At 49.7% G+C, this 21455-nt stretch overlaps 1 protein-coding gene across 2 annotated transcripts in view; it reads left to right on the top strand.

Moving 5' to 3' along the window:
* DRD2 (dopamine receptor D2) overlaps positions 1 to 19400 on the top strand; it is a 29339-nt gene extending 9939 nt beyond the window's left edge. Inside the window, exons 3-9 of one of the 2 annotated variants that reach the window (XM_027737040.2) lie at positions 8991 to 9303; positions 11668 to 11777; positions 12276 to 12412; positions 12910 to 13100; positions 14272 to 14358; positions 14994 to 15333; positions 15817 to 19400. In XM_027737040.2, coding sequence (XP_027592841.1) covers positions 9022 to 9303; positions 11668 to 11777; positions 12276 to 12412; positions 12910 to 13100; positions 14272 to 14358; positions 14994 to 15333; positions 15817 to 16010 — 1341 coding nt within the window. In that variant the 5' untranslated portion in view covers positions 8991 to 9021 and the 3' untranslated portion in view covers positions 16011 to 19400. The remainder of the gene's footprint in view (positions 1 to 8990; positions 9304 to 11667; positions 11778 to 12275; positions 12413 to 12909; positions 13101 to 14271; positions 14359 to 14993; positions 15334 to 15816) is intronic. The other variant, XM_027737041.2, reaches the window with a different exon arrangement.
* Positions 19401 to 21455: the final 2055 nt, after the last annotated feature.

Here is a 21455-nt window from a genome sequence, read left to right as displayed (position 1 = left end):
TATCTGAAATATTGCACCTGGCTCTTGCTCTCTCTCATGTCTGCTGGAACATATAAGCTGCCTGTGCTATGCCAGCCGAGGGCCAAATCCATGGGAAATCATGGCAGAACTCCCACTGGGGAGAAAATCACGCCTAGGAGCAACAGCTCTTTCAAGAACATGAGCCTTTGGATCAAAACAAGCCACAGTAAATAAGGTTTCCTGCAGAGGGAATTTGTGCCTCCATGGGTGTGGTAAATGGGACAGAGAGGGGACGTGATGATGGAGCAGCATGGGAATGGAAAGACAGACCAGGAAGGAACCACATATTGCAGATGGAAAAGGCAATGGAGCGTTCTGTGTGTCTGGGAGCCTTCAAGAAGGTCAGAGCAAGGAGCTCAGGCAAGCACTTGTCCTGGAATGGCCACGGGGCAGAGCAGGGACTCTCCAAGTCCTTTCCAGCACTGTGCCCACGACAGCAGATGCTGATTTCCAGGAGCTGCTGATCCAGCACAATTCCTGCCTGGCTGAGCACCCAGCCTGGGGGAGGAGATGTGGCAGGACAGGGCCAGAGCTGGAGGTGCCTTCCACAGCCCCCATCCCGCTGGCAGGGTGGCAGAGGTGGCTGTTGGAAGCCAGGATTTGAGCTGAGTGGTTGAGCTGATTTAGGTCAGGGATTAAATGATTAAAGATGGTTAGGATCTGAAATTTGAGGAGCATGGAGCCTCCTCTGTGGCTGCAGCCTGGATCTCAGCCCCTTGCCTCGAGGGACAGGGCACTCATTCATTTAATTCATTTAATTCATTCAATTCATTTCATGCTTTCCTGAGGTTTTAGATGCAGGGCAGTGGCAGTGGGTGCTGTGCTGGTTCAAGGGCACTTCATGGCAAACATCAGTCATGGGTGGTTTGGGGCAAACTCCCCCAAATTGGAGGGAGAGAGGGGGAAGGGAAAGGGGAAAGAGAACCCTCCTCTGGAACTCACCTCTTTTGGCAAACATTCTTGCAAACAAGCTCAGGGGTAGGAGTGGCAGTGAAAAGAGCAGATGTTCACTGAGTGTTGGATGGTAGAAGGGGAGGGCAAATATTTGATCGCTTCAATCTGAATTATTATTATTTACTTTTAATAAAGTGTGGCTGAAGGACTCAGAGCTAAAGTATCCTTGTACTGGGTGCTGCATAAACACGGGAAGCCTCAATGGAGGGGGGCAAAAAGGTTCATTCAACTCAGGAATTAACACAATCCATTTCTGCAATTAAATTGTTGCACACCTCAAATGCCAAGAACCAAAACGTACAGTGAACATTAAACAGATAAAACCAAATACTAAAAAAAAATAAAAAAAAAATCCTTAAACATTTGTCACATTTTAACCAGTACTTGAAAGTAAATATTTTGCTCAAATTTCAGCCAGTTCTGTACATAACTAAGGGGGAGGGGAAGTGAAGAGATTCATCGTTTTCAATTCCTCAAAAATCATAAATTATCTCTACGACTGATTAAAGATTATTTGCAGGCACTGGTGGATGATCTCAAGCACAGAACAAATTCTAAGGGAATATAGATCACCAGTATTCACGAAGCTGGGAATTTATTAGATTAATCAGAGGCTCAGGGCTAGTCATGGAGATTTGGCATTAGGATACAGATAAAAAAATTAAGAAAAAAAATGGCATTTGTACAGAACAGGATGTTGGGTCTGTAGTAATGCAATATTTAATAAGAACCAATATCTTCTGGGCAGAAGAGCTGTCTCTGACAGTGACCATCCATATGTGAGAACACAGGGAAGAAATCAATTCTTCCCCCTTAACCACTGAATATCAAGATGTGTCCAATATTTCTGGCTGGGTGTCCAAAGTGGAAGGCACACACAGCCAGAAGTGATTTAAAAACCCCTTTTCTGCCCATCCTTTCACGTGGGCTGTGCCTGGAGCAGCTCCAGCAGCAGAACTCCTCCTCTGCCAGACATTGTGAGGATTCAAGCCTGCCCTGTACGCACACTCCCTTCAGGAGTAAGAGGGACCCGTGGCTAAAGACCCGAAAATTCATCCAGTTCCACCCCCTGCCATACACCAGGCAGCTCCAACCTGGCCTTGGGCACTTCCAGAGATGGGGCAGCCACAACAAACTATTCTGTATTTTTCAGGTTTTCTTCTCATTCTGACAGGAGATGTTTTAGCAGATTTGAAATCCTGATAGAGCCAAAAAAAGCTCATTTATCAAACAAACAAACAAACCAACCAAACAACAATAAACCAGCCCACTACAACCCTGCCATGCCAAAGTTACTGGGTTTGACTGTTGAACATTTTGGAATGAGGAAATGCTAAAACTGGAGAATTCCAAGTAATTTCTGATAAATCTGATGGCGAGTAAAGGCAAGGCTTCTTTAAAAACCAAATCTGCTTTTTACTAGCAGAAAGTCAAGGTAAAGCAAATTAAAGTCATATTTCTCCATCTCTAGGGAAGATACCACTGAGTTCTTCCCTTCCATGAGGGCTTGCAAAGAAACCTGGCAAGCCTTGACTGGAGGGTGAGATTTTCAGAGGATGTGAAAGCAGGAGGGAGTTAATTCCCAGAGAAATCCAGCCTTGGAACATCCTTCTCCGAATGGTCCAGCCTGGATTTCAGTGGGGAGGGAGGGCAGCAGCACACTCTGCTCCCTCTGTGCCACTCGTGCTGTTCCACAGCAGTGCTGGGAACGTTCTGGTCCTCCCCAGGGACGACGGACAACTGCTCTGGGAACAGGGAGAACTTCCTCCCTTTCCTCCCTGCGCCGCGAATTCGAGCTCAGGCAGAAATCCTCGGTATCACAGGGAAAGAGGGATGATAAAAGCACCAACAGCACAGGTGGGGAACTGAGAAATCTTGGAGTCAAAAGCCTGAGAGCATCTGTGTTAAACCCGGGGCTCAGCCTCGAGGTTCTGGGGTCACAGGGCAACAAAATCATCCTGTCACCCCTTCCCAGAGCCAGGAAACCCCTCTGACCCCAGGGACGGGAGCTCAGGAGTGTCCCTGCACCCCCTGTCCCTGTGCTGCTCTGGGGAAGGGGGTGAATCACATCCCAGAGTCAGTGCAGGGAGCTCTGAACGAGGCCGTTACGGAGCAGGAAAGTGCTGTGAGCAGAAAATATTGTGGCATCTGCAAGAGCAGCTCAAGTGGGTGACTCAGAGGGGTGGCAGGGGCGTGTTACCCACAGAGCCCCTGCTAACAGCTCTGCTGAGCATGAACAGGAGGAAATGCTGGCTTTGTAACACGCTCTGGGGGGACATGAGAACACTCCCCAGTTACAGGATCCAATGAGATATTGTGCAAGAGCAAGGGAAGTGCAGGAATGTTTCTGAATCAGAAGGGAGCAATAAACTGTGGTTAATATGACTTGCACTTGGATAGCAAAGGATCTGGAGAATGGGAGCCAGGAGGAAGGCAGGAGAGGAGGAGGCTTTTCAAGAGGCTCTTGGAAGGAGCTGATGGGCAGAGCTGTTGGATTGGACAAGAAGGTTGCAGTGTTGAAATGAGAATTCAGCCCCCCCCCAAAACCTCACTGTGGTCAGGACTTTTGTCTCTAGTTCTGTCCCTCTGGGTGCAGAGGTGGCCAAACCTCCAGCTTCTGTAATCCCCTCGTTACCAGAGATTTCCCACTGACAGAACCCCAGGAGCCTGGAAAGCCAAGTTCTGCCAGTTCTGCCTCCTGCCAGTCACAGTGAGAGCTGGGAGCTGCCTCAGGTGTAATTAGTGCCAGGCCCTCGTCAGTCAGGGCTGCCACAGCCCTGCTCCATTTGCATGTACAGCTCAGTGCCTGGGGGAGTCGGGTTTATTTAAAGCCACCAGGACTTTGCTGGGTGGGTTCTGGATCAGCTGCTCCTGGAGAGTCAGAGGCCAGGGCAGGTGGGTGGGATTTTTCACCAGGTCAAGACAGAATGTACACATTTCCCTAATCCCTGACCTTTCCTCCTCCTCCTTCCCCATGTCTGCAGACACTGTGCCCTGTACAGAACCAGATGGGAAAAGGTTCTCACTCACTGCTGGCTGTTACACACCTTCCTTGCTCTCCAGGGAACCACAACCAGGAATTCACAGCCTGGATTAACAATTCCAGGCTTACATGCAAAAAAATAAATTAAAAAAAAAAAAGTAGTAAAACTACACCAGAAGGTGCTTTTCTTTGCACAAAACTCCTGAACAGGAAAACAAAACAGCTCCTCAAACACACTTTCCCCTTTTCCTTCTCTTCCACCTCCTCCCTGCTCCAAAAGGAGATGTTATTTCCCTCAATTGGAACGTCTCTGTTGCATTCTCAGAGGAGCCCAGTAAACAGCATCAAGAAGCATCTTCAGGACAGAAGGGATGTCAGTTTGACAGCTTTCCTATGGCCCATTGATTCCAAAATTTCAGAGGAAAATGACAGCACTGTGCTGTGCACATTTCACTTAGACACTGATTTCTGTGAAACAGAGAAGCCTTTGGAGAAAATCTGTCTCTGAGCCCCCCTCTCCCACAGTCCTGGGCAGGGCTCAGGAACTGGTGGGTACCTCTGGCTACCAGCACTCAGCAGGAAATATCAATCTGGCAAGAACTGCAGGCAAAATCCCTTGGGAAAGGGAGGAAGAGTCTGTTGTGAGGCTGCTGTGGAAGCTCTGCCATCGGGATGTTGGCACTGGTGGCTTTTGCTGCTCTTTCCCTGTTGGTGCACATCAAGTTCAGCCCCAAGCCAAGCAGTGTGATTGTGTCTGGAGCCCATAGGAAAGCTTGGCCCGTGAAAATTCACCCTGAACTCCAGATTTCATGTTAAATTTGTTATGTCTGGGGCAAAACCCGAGGGAATTCCGTGGTGTTTCATGCAGAAGCAAAGGCCAACTGCGTGTTTTGGCAGCCAGGGCCAGATTAGCTCTGAAAGGCCACAAATCCTTCCCAAACAGAAACCAGATGCTGCAGTGACACGAGTCACAGGGTGTGACACTCGCTCAGGATCAGGCCTGGGAGTATTTCATGCCTGAGGGTGTTTGCAAGCAGAGTAAAAACCAAAAGGGGTGTGACACCTTTGCTATTTCTGAGAGAAAAAAACAACTGAATCAGGGCATCTCTGACCAGGCACAGAACCAAGAGCAGAGGCAGAGCCAGGCTGCTGCTCACACACAGCTGAGCTGTGGGTAAGAGCTTCTGCTGGAGCTTTTCAGCCTCCACTTCCCTGTCTCTGGATGAGAGAGCAAACTCTGCTTCTGGAATACACATTTCACGTTTCAGACCTCGCCAGAGAGACAAACGGGTTTGTTGCTGCCAGTTGTGAACATCCCACGTTTGCCAGGGGGATCTCGGGCTTGTTTGCCCCAAATGTAATCAGATGATCAATCAGGAGGAGCCAGGGAGAAATACCAGCATTGCAAACAAACATTTTCCAGTTTGCTCCCTGAGAAGAGCAGGGAGTTGACAGCAGAGAAGGGAAAACCTCTGGCTCTGCACTGCCAGCCCCTCTCCTGGCTCCCTTCTCCCAGCTGCCAGGCAGCAGATTCCCTCCAGCTGCTGGAAAGCTGCTTCCCAGTCCGGTTGGGCTTGAACAGGGCCCCCGAGGGAGGTTGGTGTGAGGGGGATCAGCCCCGGGCACAGCCCTGGTGCCGGGGAGGGAGAGCAGCAGGGATGCTCCGGGGATGCAGGAGGGGGATCTGCTGCCTTCCTGGCGGCTGACACGAGGCTGTGACCTTGCTGCTCTGTCCTGCCCTTGGCCCCTCAGCAAATCCATATCTGGATTAGCTCAGCCACACTAAAACTCTGCGTGGACTCGGGGTGGGAATTAGAGTGGCTTTGCTGCAGTTAATTCACAGGGAACTGGCTGCACTTGGGACCCTGCCCAGGTCCCCACCCCGGGTCTGGGCTGAAGGGAACACTCGGGGACAACAAGGAGGACAGTGCAGAGCCAGGGGCTTTTGTACCTTGTCTCTGTATTTGTGAGCCCTTTCCTCTGCCCCCCCGGGCAATGCAGACACCTGGGCAAACACAGGGAAAAGCACTTGCTTTTCTAGTCGGCTCTTTAAGTGCCTCTTTCTTCTCTGCTGAGGAACTGTCAGCACTAAAATGAAAAGTGCTCCTTAAAGCAGGACTGAGAGGCTCACCAGGTGCCCTAATGGCCACCAAAATGCTTCCAAATGATGCCAGTTCTGGAGAAAATAAGATTATTTTTTTAGGGCTGGAAACTCAAACTCTCAAAAGTTAGGAATTAACAGAGTTTTCCACCTAATTGTAGTTTGTACCATGAGGATGTGTGCTACACACAACCTTTAATTGCAGCATCACACGTTTTTAGTTTCTAGGTCTTGGTGTTTTAATTTCCGTATTTCATGCAAAATATTTGAAAATTTTTGCCCGTTTCATTTCCCCAAATGAAAACTTTTTTCCCCCAAAAATAGAAACAACAAAACTCCTCATTTGTACGACGTTCAAACGCGATCTTTTAACTTTCCTCACGATGACCAGCCACATATAAAGACAAAAAGCACTGCTGTAAAAGCAGCCCTGTTGAAAGAAGGAAAGAAAAATTCTTGCAGAAGCTGCAGAAGGAAACGAAGGGAATTTTTCATCACTTTATCCAGGGCTTTCTACGCTCTCCCTAATGCAAATAAAACAAATCCCCAATGGATGGACACAAGAGATGAGCTGTAAATGGTTCCTCCAACTCCACCACTGAGTTGTTTCAGCCTGAGAAAGGGCTGGAACTGCTCTTCCCTCCCCCTTGGCTCCGGCCTTTCCTCCCTGAAGAATAATTTGGTTTGAGACCTGCAGTCAGAGCTCAGGAGGAGCCAGGAGAGGCCCAAGGGGCTGACCCTGCACCTATCAAACCATTCCACTCCTTTCACACTTTCAAGATACTTTTTCCATCTCCCTGCCTTTTTTTTCCCCCCCCATCCTGCATTTTCTGCATGTTTCTGCCTCCTCGAGATAGTTTTGCGTTATCAAAGGGCAACAGGAGAAGAGAAAAAACTGTTGCTGTATTTAGCATTGATTTTTCCCCTTCACTCTGAGTCACAGAAGCTAACATTTAATTAATTTCTGACACTTTGACAGCTCCTAAGAAGACATTTGTAGAGCTATCAAGTGCCGCTGATAGCACTGTCAGACAGACACTTTTTGAATTATCAGCTATTAAGGACCCATATGCAACAAATTTCCAAGGATTATTATACAAATTGTTCTCTGAATGAGAAAAGCACACAAAAGCTCAGTGAAACATAAAGAAACCATTGTTCCCAGGTGAATTTGATATTTGCAAATGTTTTGCTATTTTGATCACTTACGTGGTTTTAATAAATCCAGTTCACTTTGTCTTTTATTAAGGGAATTAAATGGCCTGGTTTTGGGGTGGCTGAGAACACGGCCAGATTTCCCAGTCAGAGTGGTCTCTATGGAGATACAGCTTGGGAAACATGGAATGCTTTATCTCAGGGAGTGCCAAGCAGGGAATGAGGGAATTAGGTTGGAAAAGACCCCCAAGATCATCGAGTCCCGTTGTCAGCCCGGCACTCCCACCGTGGTCACCCCCAAACCACGTCCTCAAGTGCCTCATCCCCGTGTTTCCTGACCACTTCCAGGGATGGTGACCCCACCCCTGCCCTGGGCAGCCTGTGCCAATGCTTCACACCCTTCCTGGGAAAAGACTTTTCCTGATATCCAATCTAACCCCCCCCTGCAGCAAACTGAGTCCCTGTTGTCTCATCCTGTCACTTGCTCCTGGGAGAAATTCCCTTCTTCTCACAGGGACCTTCCCTTCTTGAAGGAAAGAAGGTCCCTTCAAGACCTCTCAAGCCAGAAACCCCAAAACCAAAGCAGCCAATAGCTGTGGTTTCTTTTGAACAGCTCCTGCCTTTACTCTTTGTTGGTGCTGATGTGGCAGAGGCAGCCCAGCCCAGCCAGCCCTGGCTGCAAAACTGCTGCTGTCAACTTCCATTATTGTCACTATTCGGGTCTTGGGGGTTAAAATTTATTTATTTCACTGCTGGAGGAAAAAAAAAAAAAAAGGAAAAGCAAAGGGAAGTGAAAAAGCAACACAGCCCAGAGCCCCATGAAGCACATGGAAAACAAACCCAGTGGGCCATGGCACATCTGCCCTGAGCTGTGCACACCCAGCAAGGAGCAGGGAATGGCAGGGGAGCCAAGGCAAGAATCCCAGGCACTGTGCCTGGATGAGCTGTAACACAGAGTGACACCTCAAAAATCACAGAATATCCTGAGCTGGGAGGGACCCACAGGGATCTCTGAGTCCAGCTCTTCATGGATGGCCCATCCAGGGATTGAACCCCCAGCCTTGGCTTTGGTAGCCTCAGAAACCTGGGGGATGAGCTGGACAGAGAAACCACCTTCTGGAATCCCTGCCTACATCAGCTCAGCCTCCCATCCGGGTCTTGAGCACACCTCCAGTCAAACATTTCCCCCAGGAATTCAGGGCAGGGGGAACAGGCTCCAGAGAATCACAGAATCACAGAGTATGCTGGGCTGGGAGGGACCCACAAGCATCATCCAGACCAACCCTCAGCCCTGCACAGGCCCAGCCCCAAGAGTCACCCCCTGTGCCCCAGAGGATCAGCCAAACCCTCCTGGAGCTCTGGCAGCCTTGGGGCTGTGCCCACTGCCCTGGGGAGCCTGGGCAGTGCCAACCACCCTCTGGGGGAAGAACCTTTCCCTGAGATCCAACCTAACCTTCACTGACACAGCTCCAGCCATTCCCTGGCTGCTGTCCCTGGTCCCCCAGAGCAGAGCTCAGGGTCTGTCCCTCCTCTGCCCCTCCCAAGGGAGTTGCAGACTGCAGTGGGGTCTCCCCTCAGTCACAAGCCTAATTCTACAACTGCCTTCTCATCACTGCAGCCCTTCAAAAACAGGGGGTTGATTGCTATTTTTTTTTTTTACTTGTTGCTGGACTCACTGATCTTTGTGGGTCCCTTCCAACTCAGCATGTTTGATGTGGTTCCATTTTTGTTTCACGTGCTGACCTCTCGACTGTCTCTCCAACCTCTCCGTGCCAGGGCGGAGCCGGAGCCTGGCACTCTGACCTCCATGGATCCCCTAAACCTCTCCTGGTACGAGGGTGACATCGGTGACAGGAACTGGAGCAGGGCCCTGAACGCCTCCCAGGCTGAGCAGAAGCCCCAGTACAACTACTATGCCATGCTGCTCACCCTGCTCATCTTCGTCATCGTCTTCGGCAACGTGCTGGTGTGCATGGCCGTGTCCCGGGAGCGATCCCTGCAGACCACCACCAACTACCTGATCGTCAGCCTGGCCGTGGCAGACCTGCTGCTGGCCACCCTGGTCATGCCCTGGGTGGTCTATCTGGAGGTAGGAGGCTCGGGGGTGCAGGGAGGGAGGGAAGGGTCTGGAAATCGGCTGCTGTGCAACCTCCCGGGTTTCTTGAGGGTTTCTCGTCTCCGGGTTTTTCCAGGAGATGGGTGTGAGAGCAGGTGGCAGGCTTAACAAACTCCACTGCTGCTCAGAGGGGTGGATTGCAATCCAGCTGCACCGTACAGGGAAGGTTTAGGTTGGACATTCGGAGGAAATTCCGTACAGGGAGAGGGATCGGACATTGGAATGGGCAGAGGCACCGTCCCTGGAGGTGTTTAGGAAGAACCTGGATGTGGCATCAGTGCCATGGTCTAGTAGGCAAGGTGGGGTTGGGTCAGAGGTTGGACTTGATGATCTCTGAGGTCTTTCCCAACCTGGTTGATTCTGTGATAAATGTGGCCTTTAAACAGAGGGGTCGAGAGTGAAAGGACCCCAAAGTTGTTCTCAAATCCACACAAGAACAAATCTGCAACTGCACCAGGGGTGTCCCCTGAAACCACATCAGATGTGCTGAGTTGGAAGGGACACACAAGGATCAGCGAGTCCAGCAATTAAAAAAAAAAAAATTATATCTGAAGGGCTGCAGTGCTGAGAAGGGAGCTGGAGAAGTGGAGGGTAAATCCAGAGCTTTAATGTCACGATATGGGAGAGAAAATCCCAAGTGAGCTGCTTTTCACCCTGCTGCACTTGGCACAGGGGGTTGGTACAAAACTAGGCTGAGTTTACAGTTAATTTTCAGGCACTCATTTCTGAGGGAAAACGCTGACACAGAGAGCAGAGCAGGGGAAGAAGCCACTGTCAATGAGCCCATTAAGTACTAATGCAAAGCAAAACAAACCCACTGACATGACATAGGCTGTCGAGAAAGCACAATACTAATTATCACTCGAGTTAATTATTGTTTTCATGGCACTTAAAAAATGTAAAGCATCATGCATCTGCTAAAGCTTATTACCATGACCACAGGCTGGTTGGGAGTGCAGTCAGTGCCTCTGGGACTGGTTCTGCCCTTCCATTCTGTTCCTCTGTTGCCACAGCCCATTCTAAGCAGAGCTTTATCCTGTAAGGAGCTCCTGCCCTCTCAGGCCCAGCTAGAAGAATCTCTCACACACTTTTTGTTTAAAAAGCCATAAATGATGCAAAGTGCTTTCCCCTTTCTGAGCTCACCTGCACATGAGGTTGGTCAGGAATCACAATTTTTTCCAAGCTTTGTGTCACAAACTCGAGCAAAAACTACTGTAAAAATGAAATACTTAAAAAACTCCCCCCAAAAAACAGCCTTGATGCAAAAAGATCTTCTACCTCCAAACTTGAGGTCTCTCCTCCATAAATGAGAGCACCAAGAGAATCTGATTTTGCAGAGGTTTATATCTGGCTGGAAACCTTTGCCTTTGGGCAAATTCTCATCAAAGTTACTGATGTAACTGTCTCTTAAGTGCTTTTTTAATCACTGAGTATTCATCTGTCACTCAGGCTTCAATGCAGTCATTCTCCCTTCTTTATGCTGCCTATGGTTATGTATATCAGAGCAGAAATAACTGAAGAATAGATATCTTATTCATTCTATTTTCAAATGCAGTAGGACTCTATTTTTATTAGAGGGAAATATACTTTTTTCATCACATGTCAAACACAGCAGTCCGAATAATTGCTATTAAACTTAATTGGCAAAGTTCAGTTTCAATAGCAAGAGAAGCGAAGAGAAAAAGGCTACTGGTGACTGGAAGCATTATCATCAGTTCTTTGTCTTTAGCACATCATGTAGAGTGTTAAAGAGTTTTCACTCTGAATTAAATTCATTTTGTTCACCAAAAAAAAAAAAAATATATATATATATATATATATAAAGGCGAGGAATGTCTGCCCTGATCTTAAACTGAGGAACGAAGGAAAGCTCCTGCTTGTCTACTGCTGACCTTTGCTGGGTATAATTGCAAAAAAAAGTCTAATGAAGAGCTGTAAGTACAGTTAGAGGTGCTTGGAACCAATGTTAACATATTTGCTTCCTCAATCTGCTTTGAGATGCTCCAGAGACCTGTTTAAGCCCTGCCCCGTTCCCTCTGACTTCCAGGAGACCTGTACTCCCTGATGCCCCTGGAACATGAGCCCAGGTCTGTGTTTGCCCTTTGGGCTGCCCAAACCAACACAGAGCAACAGGGTGGGACTGGGGAGGATGAAATCCCACCAGCCACTGGGGGAATGTCCTAAGGAATGGTTTGGATGGAGCAGAGGAACCAGCCTTGGAACCAGCAGAGCTCCAACCACCCCCGAGCACCTCTGTCTGTGTGCAGAGCTCTCCCTTTAGACCCTGCCAACAGCCCAGCCCCAGGGAACTCTGTACCCCTCCCTCTCTCTCTGCAGGTGGTTGGTGAGTGGAGGTTCAGTCGGATCCACTGTGATATCTTTGTGACCCTGGATGTCATGATGTGCACTGCCAGCATCCTCAACCTCTGTGCCATCAGCATAGACAGGTGAGGGCTCCGTGCCAGCAAGTCGTGTCAAAACCCAGGGGAGCAAGTCACAGCCACCTTTACATGGTCTAATTTTACCTGTGACTCAGAGGCCTGAAAATGGGGACAGCGAGTGCTGTTGATGTCTTGAGCAATTTAGGGGATCTCTGTGGGCTCTGAGCGGGGATTCTGCCAGAAGACACAGAGACACCGACCTTGAGAACGTAAATTAAATTCTCTGTGTATGTTCACATTGGTTTGGTCCTTCTGGTTATAGTCTGGAAGGATGGAACAGCCATCAGGGGGAAGGCAGCAGCTCAGAGTGGAAGGAAAATGCTGTGCTGAGCTGAGCCCAGCCTGCTGCCCCCCAAAGCAGGGACTGTGGGCACCCATGGCACGGGAAATGGGTCTGTCTTTACCCTCCCCTGCTGGACCAGGCCCTCAGCCACAGGGGCTGGGTGGGATTGCCAGCGTGGCAGCGCTGGCAGGCTGACAGCAGGCTGGCTCTGTGTCCCCCAGGTACACAGCAGTGGCCATGCCCATGCTCTACAACACCCGCTACAGCTCCAAGCGCAGGGTCACCCTCATGATCGCCGTGGTCTGGGTGCTCTCCTTTGCCATCTCCTGCCCGCTCCTCTTTGGCCTCAACAACACAGGTGAGTGTTTTGCCACCTGCAGATGGCTGCTGGCACCTTCCTGGCTTTGTTGGGTCCCCAGGGAGCCTCTGCTACCAGCCAGGAGGGGATAGGGGGTCAGGGTTTGGGTGTCTCGGGGTGTATCTGCCCCTGTTTAAGGTGTTTTCTGCCCCAGTCATCCCCCTTGTCAGCTGCTCCTGGTCTGATTCATCTCGTGCTGTTTCAGCCCAGTGTTTTAGGCTCACCAGAACTGAGGTTACGTGGAAGTTTACACAACGCCAGACAGCATTTACACAACACCTGTCCACTACAAATTCAAAATCCCTCCTATTAAAACATGCAAAAAAGGAAAGCCATGGGACAAAACCTTCACAGAGACAGGAGAAGAAAGGACTGGCAGTTCAGCCATCAGTCTCCTGGGAAGCCTGGGTTGGATACAGGACAGATGCAGTGGCAGGGAAGGCGGGAACCAGCTCCGAGCAGCAGAGAGAACTATCCTGAACCCCTTTGTGTTCCAGATGCCAAAGAGTGCATCATTGCCAACCCTGCCTTCGTGGTGTACTCCTCCATCGTGTCCTTCTACGTGCCCTTCATCGTCACCCTGCTGGTCTATGTCCAGATCTACCTCGTGCTGCGGCGCCGCAGGAAGCGCGTCACCACCAAGCGCAGCAGCCACGTCCTGGACTCGGACACACAGGCCCCCCTGAAGGTAACTGGCCCTGGGTCCTGCCCCCAGCACTCCACACACCCCTTCCCCTCCCTGCTCCACTCCCCAGAGCACCTCTTCCCGTGCCCACGTGTCCCTGGCTGGACTGGGTGAAACGCTGGGTCGCAAAGGTGGGTGCTGTGTCCTGTGTCCTGTGCCAGGCTGGAGTGCCAGCTGCACACTCTGGGTTCCCAGGTGCTTCAAGGGCTCCCTGGATCCCAGGGGATGTTCCAGCAGCAGATCTGCTCCAGGAGCTGCTGCATTAACCAGAGGGCATCTCCTGTGGCTCTGCTGAGCTGGGGTTGGGGTACCCCAGGAATACAGGCTACATTGTCTGAGCCAGAGCTGCTGTTGGGGGGAAGAATCACGGAATGAAGGGGTGGTTTGGGTTGGAAGGGACCTTAAAGATCCTCTTGTTCCATCCCCTGCCATGGGCAGGGACACCTCCCACTAGCCCAGGTTGCTCCAAGCCCCGTCCAACCTAGCCTTGGACACTTCCAGGGATGGGGCAGCCACAGCTTCTCTGGGCAACCTGTGCCAGGGCCTCCCCACCCTCACAGGGAAGGATTTCATCATAATATCTCATCTGAACCTGCCCTCCTTCAGTTTAAAGCCATTCCCCCTTGTCCTATCACTCTTTGTGAAAAGCCCCTCTCCAGCTTCCTCGTGACCCCCCTTTAGGTGCCACAAGGTCTCCCCAGGGTTCAGTGGAAATGGTTTGTGTGGTTGGGGTGCAAACCCCATCACTGGTCCCGGCACCTCTGCAGGGAAACAGCCTTTGCCAGCACCAGATGTGTGAGTGGAGCCCAGCTGAGCGGGCTGGGTGTCAAAGAGCTCTTAAAAACACCACTCTGGCAGCACATGCAAAACAGACAAAGTGCAGCCCCAGAGGCACCACCTCCAAACTGTGCTGCCTCAGGGCCACTGCCATGCCGAGGAGAGGAGACAGGGACAGACAAACACCAGCAGATCTCTGAGGTTTCCTGCCTTTGGTGAAAAGCCCAAGGGATAGTCACCCCCATCACTGCTTCTCCAGAGCAGTTTTCCACCATCCTCACGCTGATTAATTCCTGCCTCGTGCCCTGTGTTTGTATTTCCACGTGCCTCCCTCACCAGCTCCCCTCCCCAACCCCTCTGTGCCTGTGTAACCTCTGAGCTGGTCCTTGCCCCTTAGGACAAATGCACTCATCCAGAAGACGTCAAGCTCTGCACAGTTATTGTGAAGTCCAATGGGAGCTTCCAAGTTAATAAGCGCAAAGTGGTGAGTGTTACAGAGAAGTGGCAGCTTTTCAGAGCATTTAGCCTTCCCCCTCTCACCCCTCAGGACACACAGTTAATTTATGCAGGGTGGGAGAAAAACAAACTAACAACAAAAGGTTGCCATTCGATCTCACAATTTAAATATTCTTCCCATTCCTTGGAGTGAAGCAGGGGGTTTAAGAGGATAGAGTTCCAAAAGGCAGACTAATCTCACCTAAAGATCAGCTCTAAAAGCCACAGCATTTGAACATTTCATGTCTTTGATTTCCTTCTCCTCTCTGTTACTTAAATCTTGGACTGCATTGGCTTTGTTGGGTTTTGCTTGTTGGTTTAATTTTTATTTACTTGCGTTCTGAAAACCTAAATAAAAATCTGTGGGGAGTGGAGAAAGCACCTCTCTCATTTCTGAGCCTCTCTGTGCAATAAAGAAGAATCCTTCAGTGAAGTTCTGTCACTCCTATCTACCCAAAATATCTGTAAACATTTCACAGCCCTTTCTCCAGGCATCACGTAGGGAGGGAGAAGAGGGATTGATTGTTCTCCAGCATCATCCAGCTTCACTCTGTAAGGAATGTTCACTGCTCCTCTCTGTATATTTATCTGTCTTTCTGTTGTGGACATTTGATTCTTGTCCAGGAGGCAGAGAGCCACATGGAGGAGATGGAAATGGAGATGGTGTCCAGCACCAGCCCCCCTGAGAAAACCACCTTCAAACCCGCAGCACCCAGTAACCGCCAGCTGGTCGTGCCAGTTGCCTCCAACAGGGGCAACAACTCCACCCTGCAGACATCCCTGAACAGCCCTGGGAGAGTGGAGAAGAATGGCCATGCCAAAGAAACCCACCACACAGCCAAGGTCTTCGAGATCCACTCCCTGCCCAACGGCAAGACGAGGAACTTCCTCAAGGCTGTGACCAGGAGGAAACTGTCCCAGCAGAAGGAGAAAAAGGCCACCCAGATGCTGGCCATCGTCCTTGGTGAGTGCCCTGCTGCTCCTGCAGAAATGCAGCACCTGCCCAGGCCTAGGGCCAGTCTGGATGGCCAGCAGAGCCTATTCCAGCCCTCCACAGAAATAATTTCACTTGCTCTGTGGGCAGCAGGTGCCCATGGGAAGAGTCCCTCCTGCCCAGCCAGGGGCAGCTGGCAGTGCAGTACAAGGGGTTCATAAAGCTCTGGGAGGTGTCCCAAAGCACAGCTGGGTGCAGGGGCATAGCCCAGCAAGGAACTGGCACCCCAGAGGCCAGAGTTTCTGATGCATCTGCTCTAATTACACAAGCAGAGAAGTTCTTTAGTACCTGGGTAGAACGCAGACCGAGACCTAACACAGAAACAGCAGCTTATTCCTCAGGGAAGCATTCTCCCTTTATACCCAAAAGAACCTCGCTGTTCTCGGCCTCAGAAACCCGGCCAGCTTTCAGCAGTCACAGCCTGTCTCTCTCTCTCCTTTCCCTCCCCCCCAGGTGTTTTCATCATCTGCTGGCTCCCCTTCTTCATCACCCACATCCTGAACATGCACTGCGATTGCAGCATCCCCCCGGCCATGTACAGCGCCTTCACATGGCTGGGCTACGTCAACAGCGCTGTCAACCCCATTATCTACACCACCTTCAACGTCGAGTTCCGCAAGGCTTTCATGAAGATCCTCCACTGCTAAAAGTCAAAAAAAACCAAACAAAACAAAACAGCAGCAGCGTTTTTAAGGGGGGGAAAAAAACCTAAAAAAACCAAAACAAAAAAAAAAAAAAAAAGGAAGGAAGACCCCCCCCCACGCCAGTTCACGCACGCCGAGGGGGCTCGTGTGCCGGGCGTGAGGCCCCCGGGGTGACAGCAGTGCCATGCCCACGCCTCGGTGGGGGTGCAGGGGGGAGGTTCCCTCGTCCCTCGGGGTGACCTTTGGGACAGCAGTCCCACCAGGGCACTTTCCAGAGCTGCCCTCGCACTGCGCTCCGAGCGGGAGCGGAAGCCGAGGCAACGCTGGCCTGATTGCTGCCCGTGGCCATCCAGCCTCGGGGGCATTGGACACAGACAGTCTCAGAGCCACGGGGAGGTAGTGGTGGGTCTCTCCACTCTCACCAAAGACAAGACCATCTTTTCCGCTTCGCAACAGGAGCCAGAACCAGGCAGAGCCCGTGGGAGCTCCACGCAGCAGCTTTGCCTTCGCCTCGAGCTGACCCGCCCAGTGTCAAACTGCTGAAGCCTTCAGAAAAAAAACCCACCAACACTTTAAGAGGTCCCCAAGCGGGTCAAGAAGGTTCTGCCACCCACAGACCCAACCCTGCAGCAGTGTGGGCCTCCAAGCTGTGGGCAGAAGGAAGAAGGAGGCGTCAGTCTCATGTCTGGCCACTACAGAGGTGTAAATATGAATAAACAGGAGGAACTACGGGAGCCCAAGCCAAGAAAAAAAAAAAAGGAGAGAGAAACTCGAGAAGTGGTAGCTTGTCTTGCATGGTGTACATCAAACAGGACACCCTCATCTCTCATCAGCAGTGATTTCTGCCCACCAGCACCTCATGTCCAGTCTCTCAGCAGGATTCCCAGCCTGGGGCAGTGGTGCCATGGTGAATGTAGACACCCCAGGACAGGGTGCCCCGGGAGGCACCTGCAGCCCTGACCCCCTCAGGTGGGAGCTTGAACAAGTCAGCCAAGTCAGGTCTGGCTCTTCTCACCTCAATCAGGGTGCCACAGAGCCCAGCACCACCTCGGGTCTGATTTGCCTCAGTCTCTCAGCAGAGAGTGCAGAATAACGTTGTGCCTAATTTAAATTAACACTGAAGGAGATAAAACTGTGTGCTTTGGAAAAAGCCAGAATAAAAACCCAAGAAAGCCCCTGCCTGGACCAGCTCCTGTGTCCAAGTTGGACTCTGGAAAAGGTCTGGATGTTCCCAGCATCCCTTACTCTCTGATACCTATTTTTCCACGGATTATAGGAATTGAAAACCCATAACAGCATAATTCCACCCCGCTGAGTCTGGCATTGCCAAATCCACACTGCACTTACTAATTGTACTCAGTTCACAGTATGTTTTGCAATATCTCTGTAAATAAACCATAGCAAGACGAATAAAAGGACACAGAAATAGGCCTGGTTAGAAATTCCTGTAGGCTCTGGAGCAGCAGCACATTGCAATAGCCATAATGCAGAGGCAGACTCCCTACCTGCTGTTTTCTGAAGATGCTAAAACACAACCCAGAGAGCAATATAGTCCCCTTTCTCTCTATGCAGTTTGTGGAATATTCACATATGCTTCAGAATAGGTAAAGTTCACTGCCAAGGGTTTCTCTGATTCCCTGGTTTTCCTGTGTTGCTGACAAAGCATTTCCCTGGGCTGGCAGGGTGTGTTCCAGCTCTGTAGCAGGAAGAGATGATGTCAAGCAGCTACCACACATAATCTCAGCTGTTTTCTGCAATTGAAACAGCAGTCCCACCTGAATCCAAAAGGTTTCCATTCTGACCCTGGTGTTCCTGAAAGGGGCTGATATGCAGTGGTTTTAATGTTTAGCCCACAAACTTGTTTAACATTTGGACCTGGCTCTTCAGGGTCTGTTCATAGCTCTAAACTGGAAACACTGACTTGAGATCTCAGGCACACATTGGCTGTTCTTTTTTTCCCCTCAGTTTTAACCAAGCAAGTTCACTCAGTGGTGGGAATCAACTCAGGCTGAAATCACTTATTTCATTCACAGAATGACATAAAGTCAGTAGGTTTTTGGGTAGAAAAATAGTAACAAGTTACTGTTCTATTTTCTAACATATTTACAAGCAGAAAGATGCCATTTGTCGTGGTGAATTAACAGGTGGGGAGCTGAATCAAAATAGAAAATAATATGCAGACAGATAGAAAAAAGCTTTAAAGCATTTGGAAGTTGCCATAGGTGATATTTGCCCTGCACTAAAACACGGTGTGAGCCTTCAGAATAAGGAATGTGAATATTATCTTAACTTTGTGCCATAATTTTCCTTCATGTTCAGTGTTAACCCAGGGTAAAATCATCATCTCCAGTACTGTGCACTTTGTTCCAAGGTTTAGTTTCTGAAAGCAGATGCAGAACCTCATAGCTCAACTCACCTCAACCACTACATGAAAAACTCTTCCAAAACACTGTGGAGGATAAACAGCTGCTGAAAAAGGGCCAATGTCCTCCATGTGTGTGCCAGCTCGGACCAGGAAACCCAGGGGTCATTTCCTAGAGCTTAAAGTGTTTGTGAGGAACTCCCTGCAGCCCACCCTTCATCCCAGGGACATCCCAGCACTCCAGGCTCAAAGGTATCTCATGGGAAAACCTTGGCCTTGGAATGGTGGCAATGCCATATCTGTTCACCTCTGCAGGTTTTCCTTTCCCATCTACACTTCCACCCAACAAACTAAAGCACTTTCCACCCCTGAACTGAGCCTTCGGGACTCTTTCGGAGAGAGGACCAAACCACACCATCACCTCTGGCTTCACAGAGAATAAACAGAATAAACCAATGCCAAGAGCAAGGACAGGCTCTGCCAGCTGCTTGCACAGCACCTGACACAAGGACAACCAGCCCATGGCTGGGATGGAGGATGTTTGTAGAAACCTCTAAAGAACCATCAGAATTCAGCTGCACCGGGAAGGACCCTGAGGCCTCTTGCCCTGGACCTGGCAAACACAGACCTCACTACTCCTCCCACTCTGGAGTAAAACACTGCTTTCCCAAAGACTCCTGATGGCAGGACATGCTGGGGATGGATCTGGTTTTTAAAACACACCCACGAGAAGGTTTCGTTTCTTTGTCCCCTCCAGAACTTCAGACCCTTTGCCACAGCCCCCCCTTTTGTGATTCATTATTTATAACTGAAGCTTTAGTTCTGCTTACTGGAGTCTTCCTGTTCCTGCTTTTCCTCCCTGTGATTCCCAGCTTGCTGAAAGCCCGGGAGGGGGGCTCTTGGCACCCCCAAACAGGTTTGAATTAAAAGCCAGTGAATTCTGCCTGCACTGTATTTGCCGCTTGCCTGCTCGCTCCCACTACACCGTTTATCTTCCTGACTGAAGAGTACATTAACTACAGTACGTCTGACCAGCTTATTAAATCCTGCTGGAAATAAAAAAAAAACAAACACACAAAACAAAACAAAACAAAAAAAAAAGGAAAACAGGAAAAATAAAGGCACTACCTCCGTGGTGAACATGTGCAGTGCAAACAGGAATGTAAAAATGCCCATCCCAGGTACGTGCGACACCAACAAATGTCTTCATGCAGCACTGTCATTAAACAGAGACTTGCACAAGCCACCCTGCTGTTACATGGTTGTTTTGTTCTGTTTAGCACCAGCAGTGTGAGGGGTCACACCCCAGGGACACGCGGGACAAACACCAACGGGAAAATCCACCCTCAGAGCAGATCTTGGCTTTTTTTTTGGCTTGTTTCTCAGAATAACTGTGTTTCTTTTCCCCATTTCTCCCTTATCCCAGTCTATCTGTAGTAATCCTGGTGCTTGTCCAGCCTGAAGCTCCGAGGAACAGACATGTCAGAGGAAGGGGGAGGAAAAACACAGGCAGAAACAAACTGGTCTTAAAATTTCTCTGTCTCTCTTCTCTGGGCAGAAGTGGGCTGGGGAGGGTTGGAGGAGGGAGGGATGGGAAGCAGGGAAATGCCCAGCCCAGAGCTGGGTTGTGCTGGTCCTTGTGGCATCACAGCACTGCCTTATCCCAAGTCACAGGGAGCTTTTCCCCCCTCTGTCTTTCACTTGAATTTATGCTGGAGAACTTCACTGTTTCATTCAGGAATATTTATATTTATGTTGCACCTACTGTGGCACTGTTTTCTCAAGCTACACACTGAAATATTTGGTATTTTTGCAGGTGAACCTCAGCCTGGCTTAGTGAGCACTTTTGTCTAAAGATTACTTTCTTCATACAAAAAAGAATAATAATAATAAAAAAGATAATCCTTTCCACTCCTAGGAAAGAAAATTATCTATTTCCAAGAAGTAACGAACTAAAATTTCAGTTTTATGGTATTTTGGGTCCTTGGCATGAACCAAAGTTTTCAGTACTTGTTTTCAACCAACACAGGACAAAGATAATCCCTGCCCTGAAGTCCTCAGTTTATGCAGAAACCAGAATCTCCAGAGCTACTGAGTACAAATGAGGTTTAATTCTCCTTGTTGGATGATTCAACTCAATGCCACCATGAGGAAAAATGAGGGGCTCAAATGACACCCCCCCCCAACACAACAGAATAAATGATATTCTAAGATGAAACAGGACACACACCAGTTGTTCTCAGCCTGTCTGGCCTCAGCCTGGCAGGATCAAAGGCAGCTCCTCTGACTTCACCCTTACAGTCAGATTTTATTTCTGAGGCTGGGGACTGCAAAACACCATTCACACCACCCAAAAGAGAGAAAACAGCACGACCTGCCCATCTCCTGGGGCATCTGAGTGAGTCTTACAGCTTCAGGTCAGGCCTGACAGACCCATGGATGTGCTTTGTTCTGCACATCCAGAAAAACACAACAAAAAAACCACCACCAACAAAAAAATTAAACCAGTTACACTTGTTAAATTAACTCCCTCTCTTTAATCAAAGCTTCTTTTAATAACCTAAACTGCTCCCCCAAGTCTTTGACGATACCAGACTGTCTGCTTCCTAAATAGCTTTTGACTCATAAATAACAACTTTCTCCACCAAAGGAAGAGTGATGGATGGTGGACTAAATATAATTAAGGTATAATGAACAATTAACAGACCAAGAAATGCCTTTAAAGAGACTCAAAGCAGCAAAGCAAAGCCCAGGCCCTTTAAATGAGGAAAAACATTCTGCATTCCCAAGCTGCCATGCTGGGCCCGTGAAAGAAAAGTGGGATAATGAAAGCGAGGGAGCACATTTAGCCAGGCTGGGCATGGCTTCCCTGCTGCACTAATCAACTGCAGCCCTGGCTCTGATGAGCTGGGGAGGGCACACCTCTGCCTGGGGAGGGCACACCTCTGCCAGCTCGGCTGCACCACTTTGTGCCAGGCTCAGGGAAGGGCACCAAGCAAAGGGCACAGAGGGTTTGTGCTGGCTCGGGGTGGGAAAGCCAGCTCTCGTGGTCCTGAGCTGCCAGGGCAGTGTGCCACAGGGACACA

This window comes from Pipra filicauda, unplaced genomic scaffold (genome assembly GCF_003945595.2).
Source record: "Pipra filicauda isolate LSUMZ 115617 unplaced genomic scaffold, ASM394559v2 scaffold488_size445888_pilon, whole genome shotgun sequence".
Taxonomy (NCBI): Eukaryota; Metazoa; Chordata; class Aves; order Passeriformes; family Pipridae; genus Pipra; species Pipra filicauda.
The sequence above is the reverse complement of the archived record's forward strand: the minus strand, read 5'-3'. Positions and strand labels throughout refer to the sequence as shown.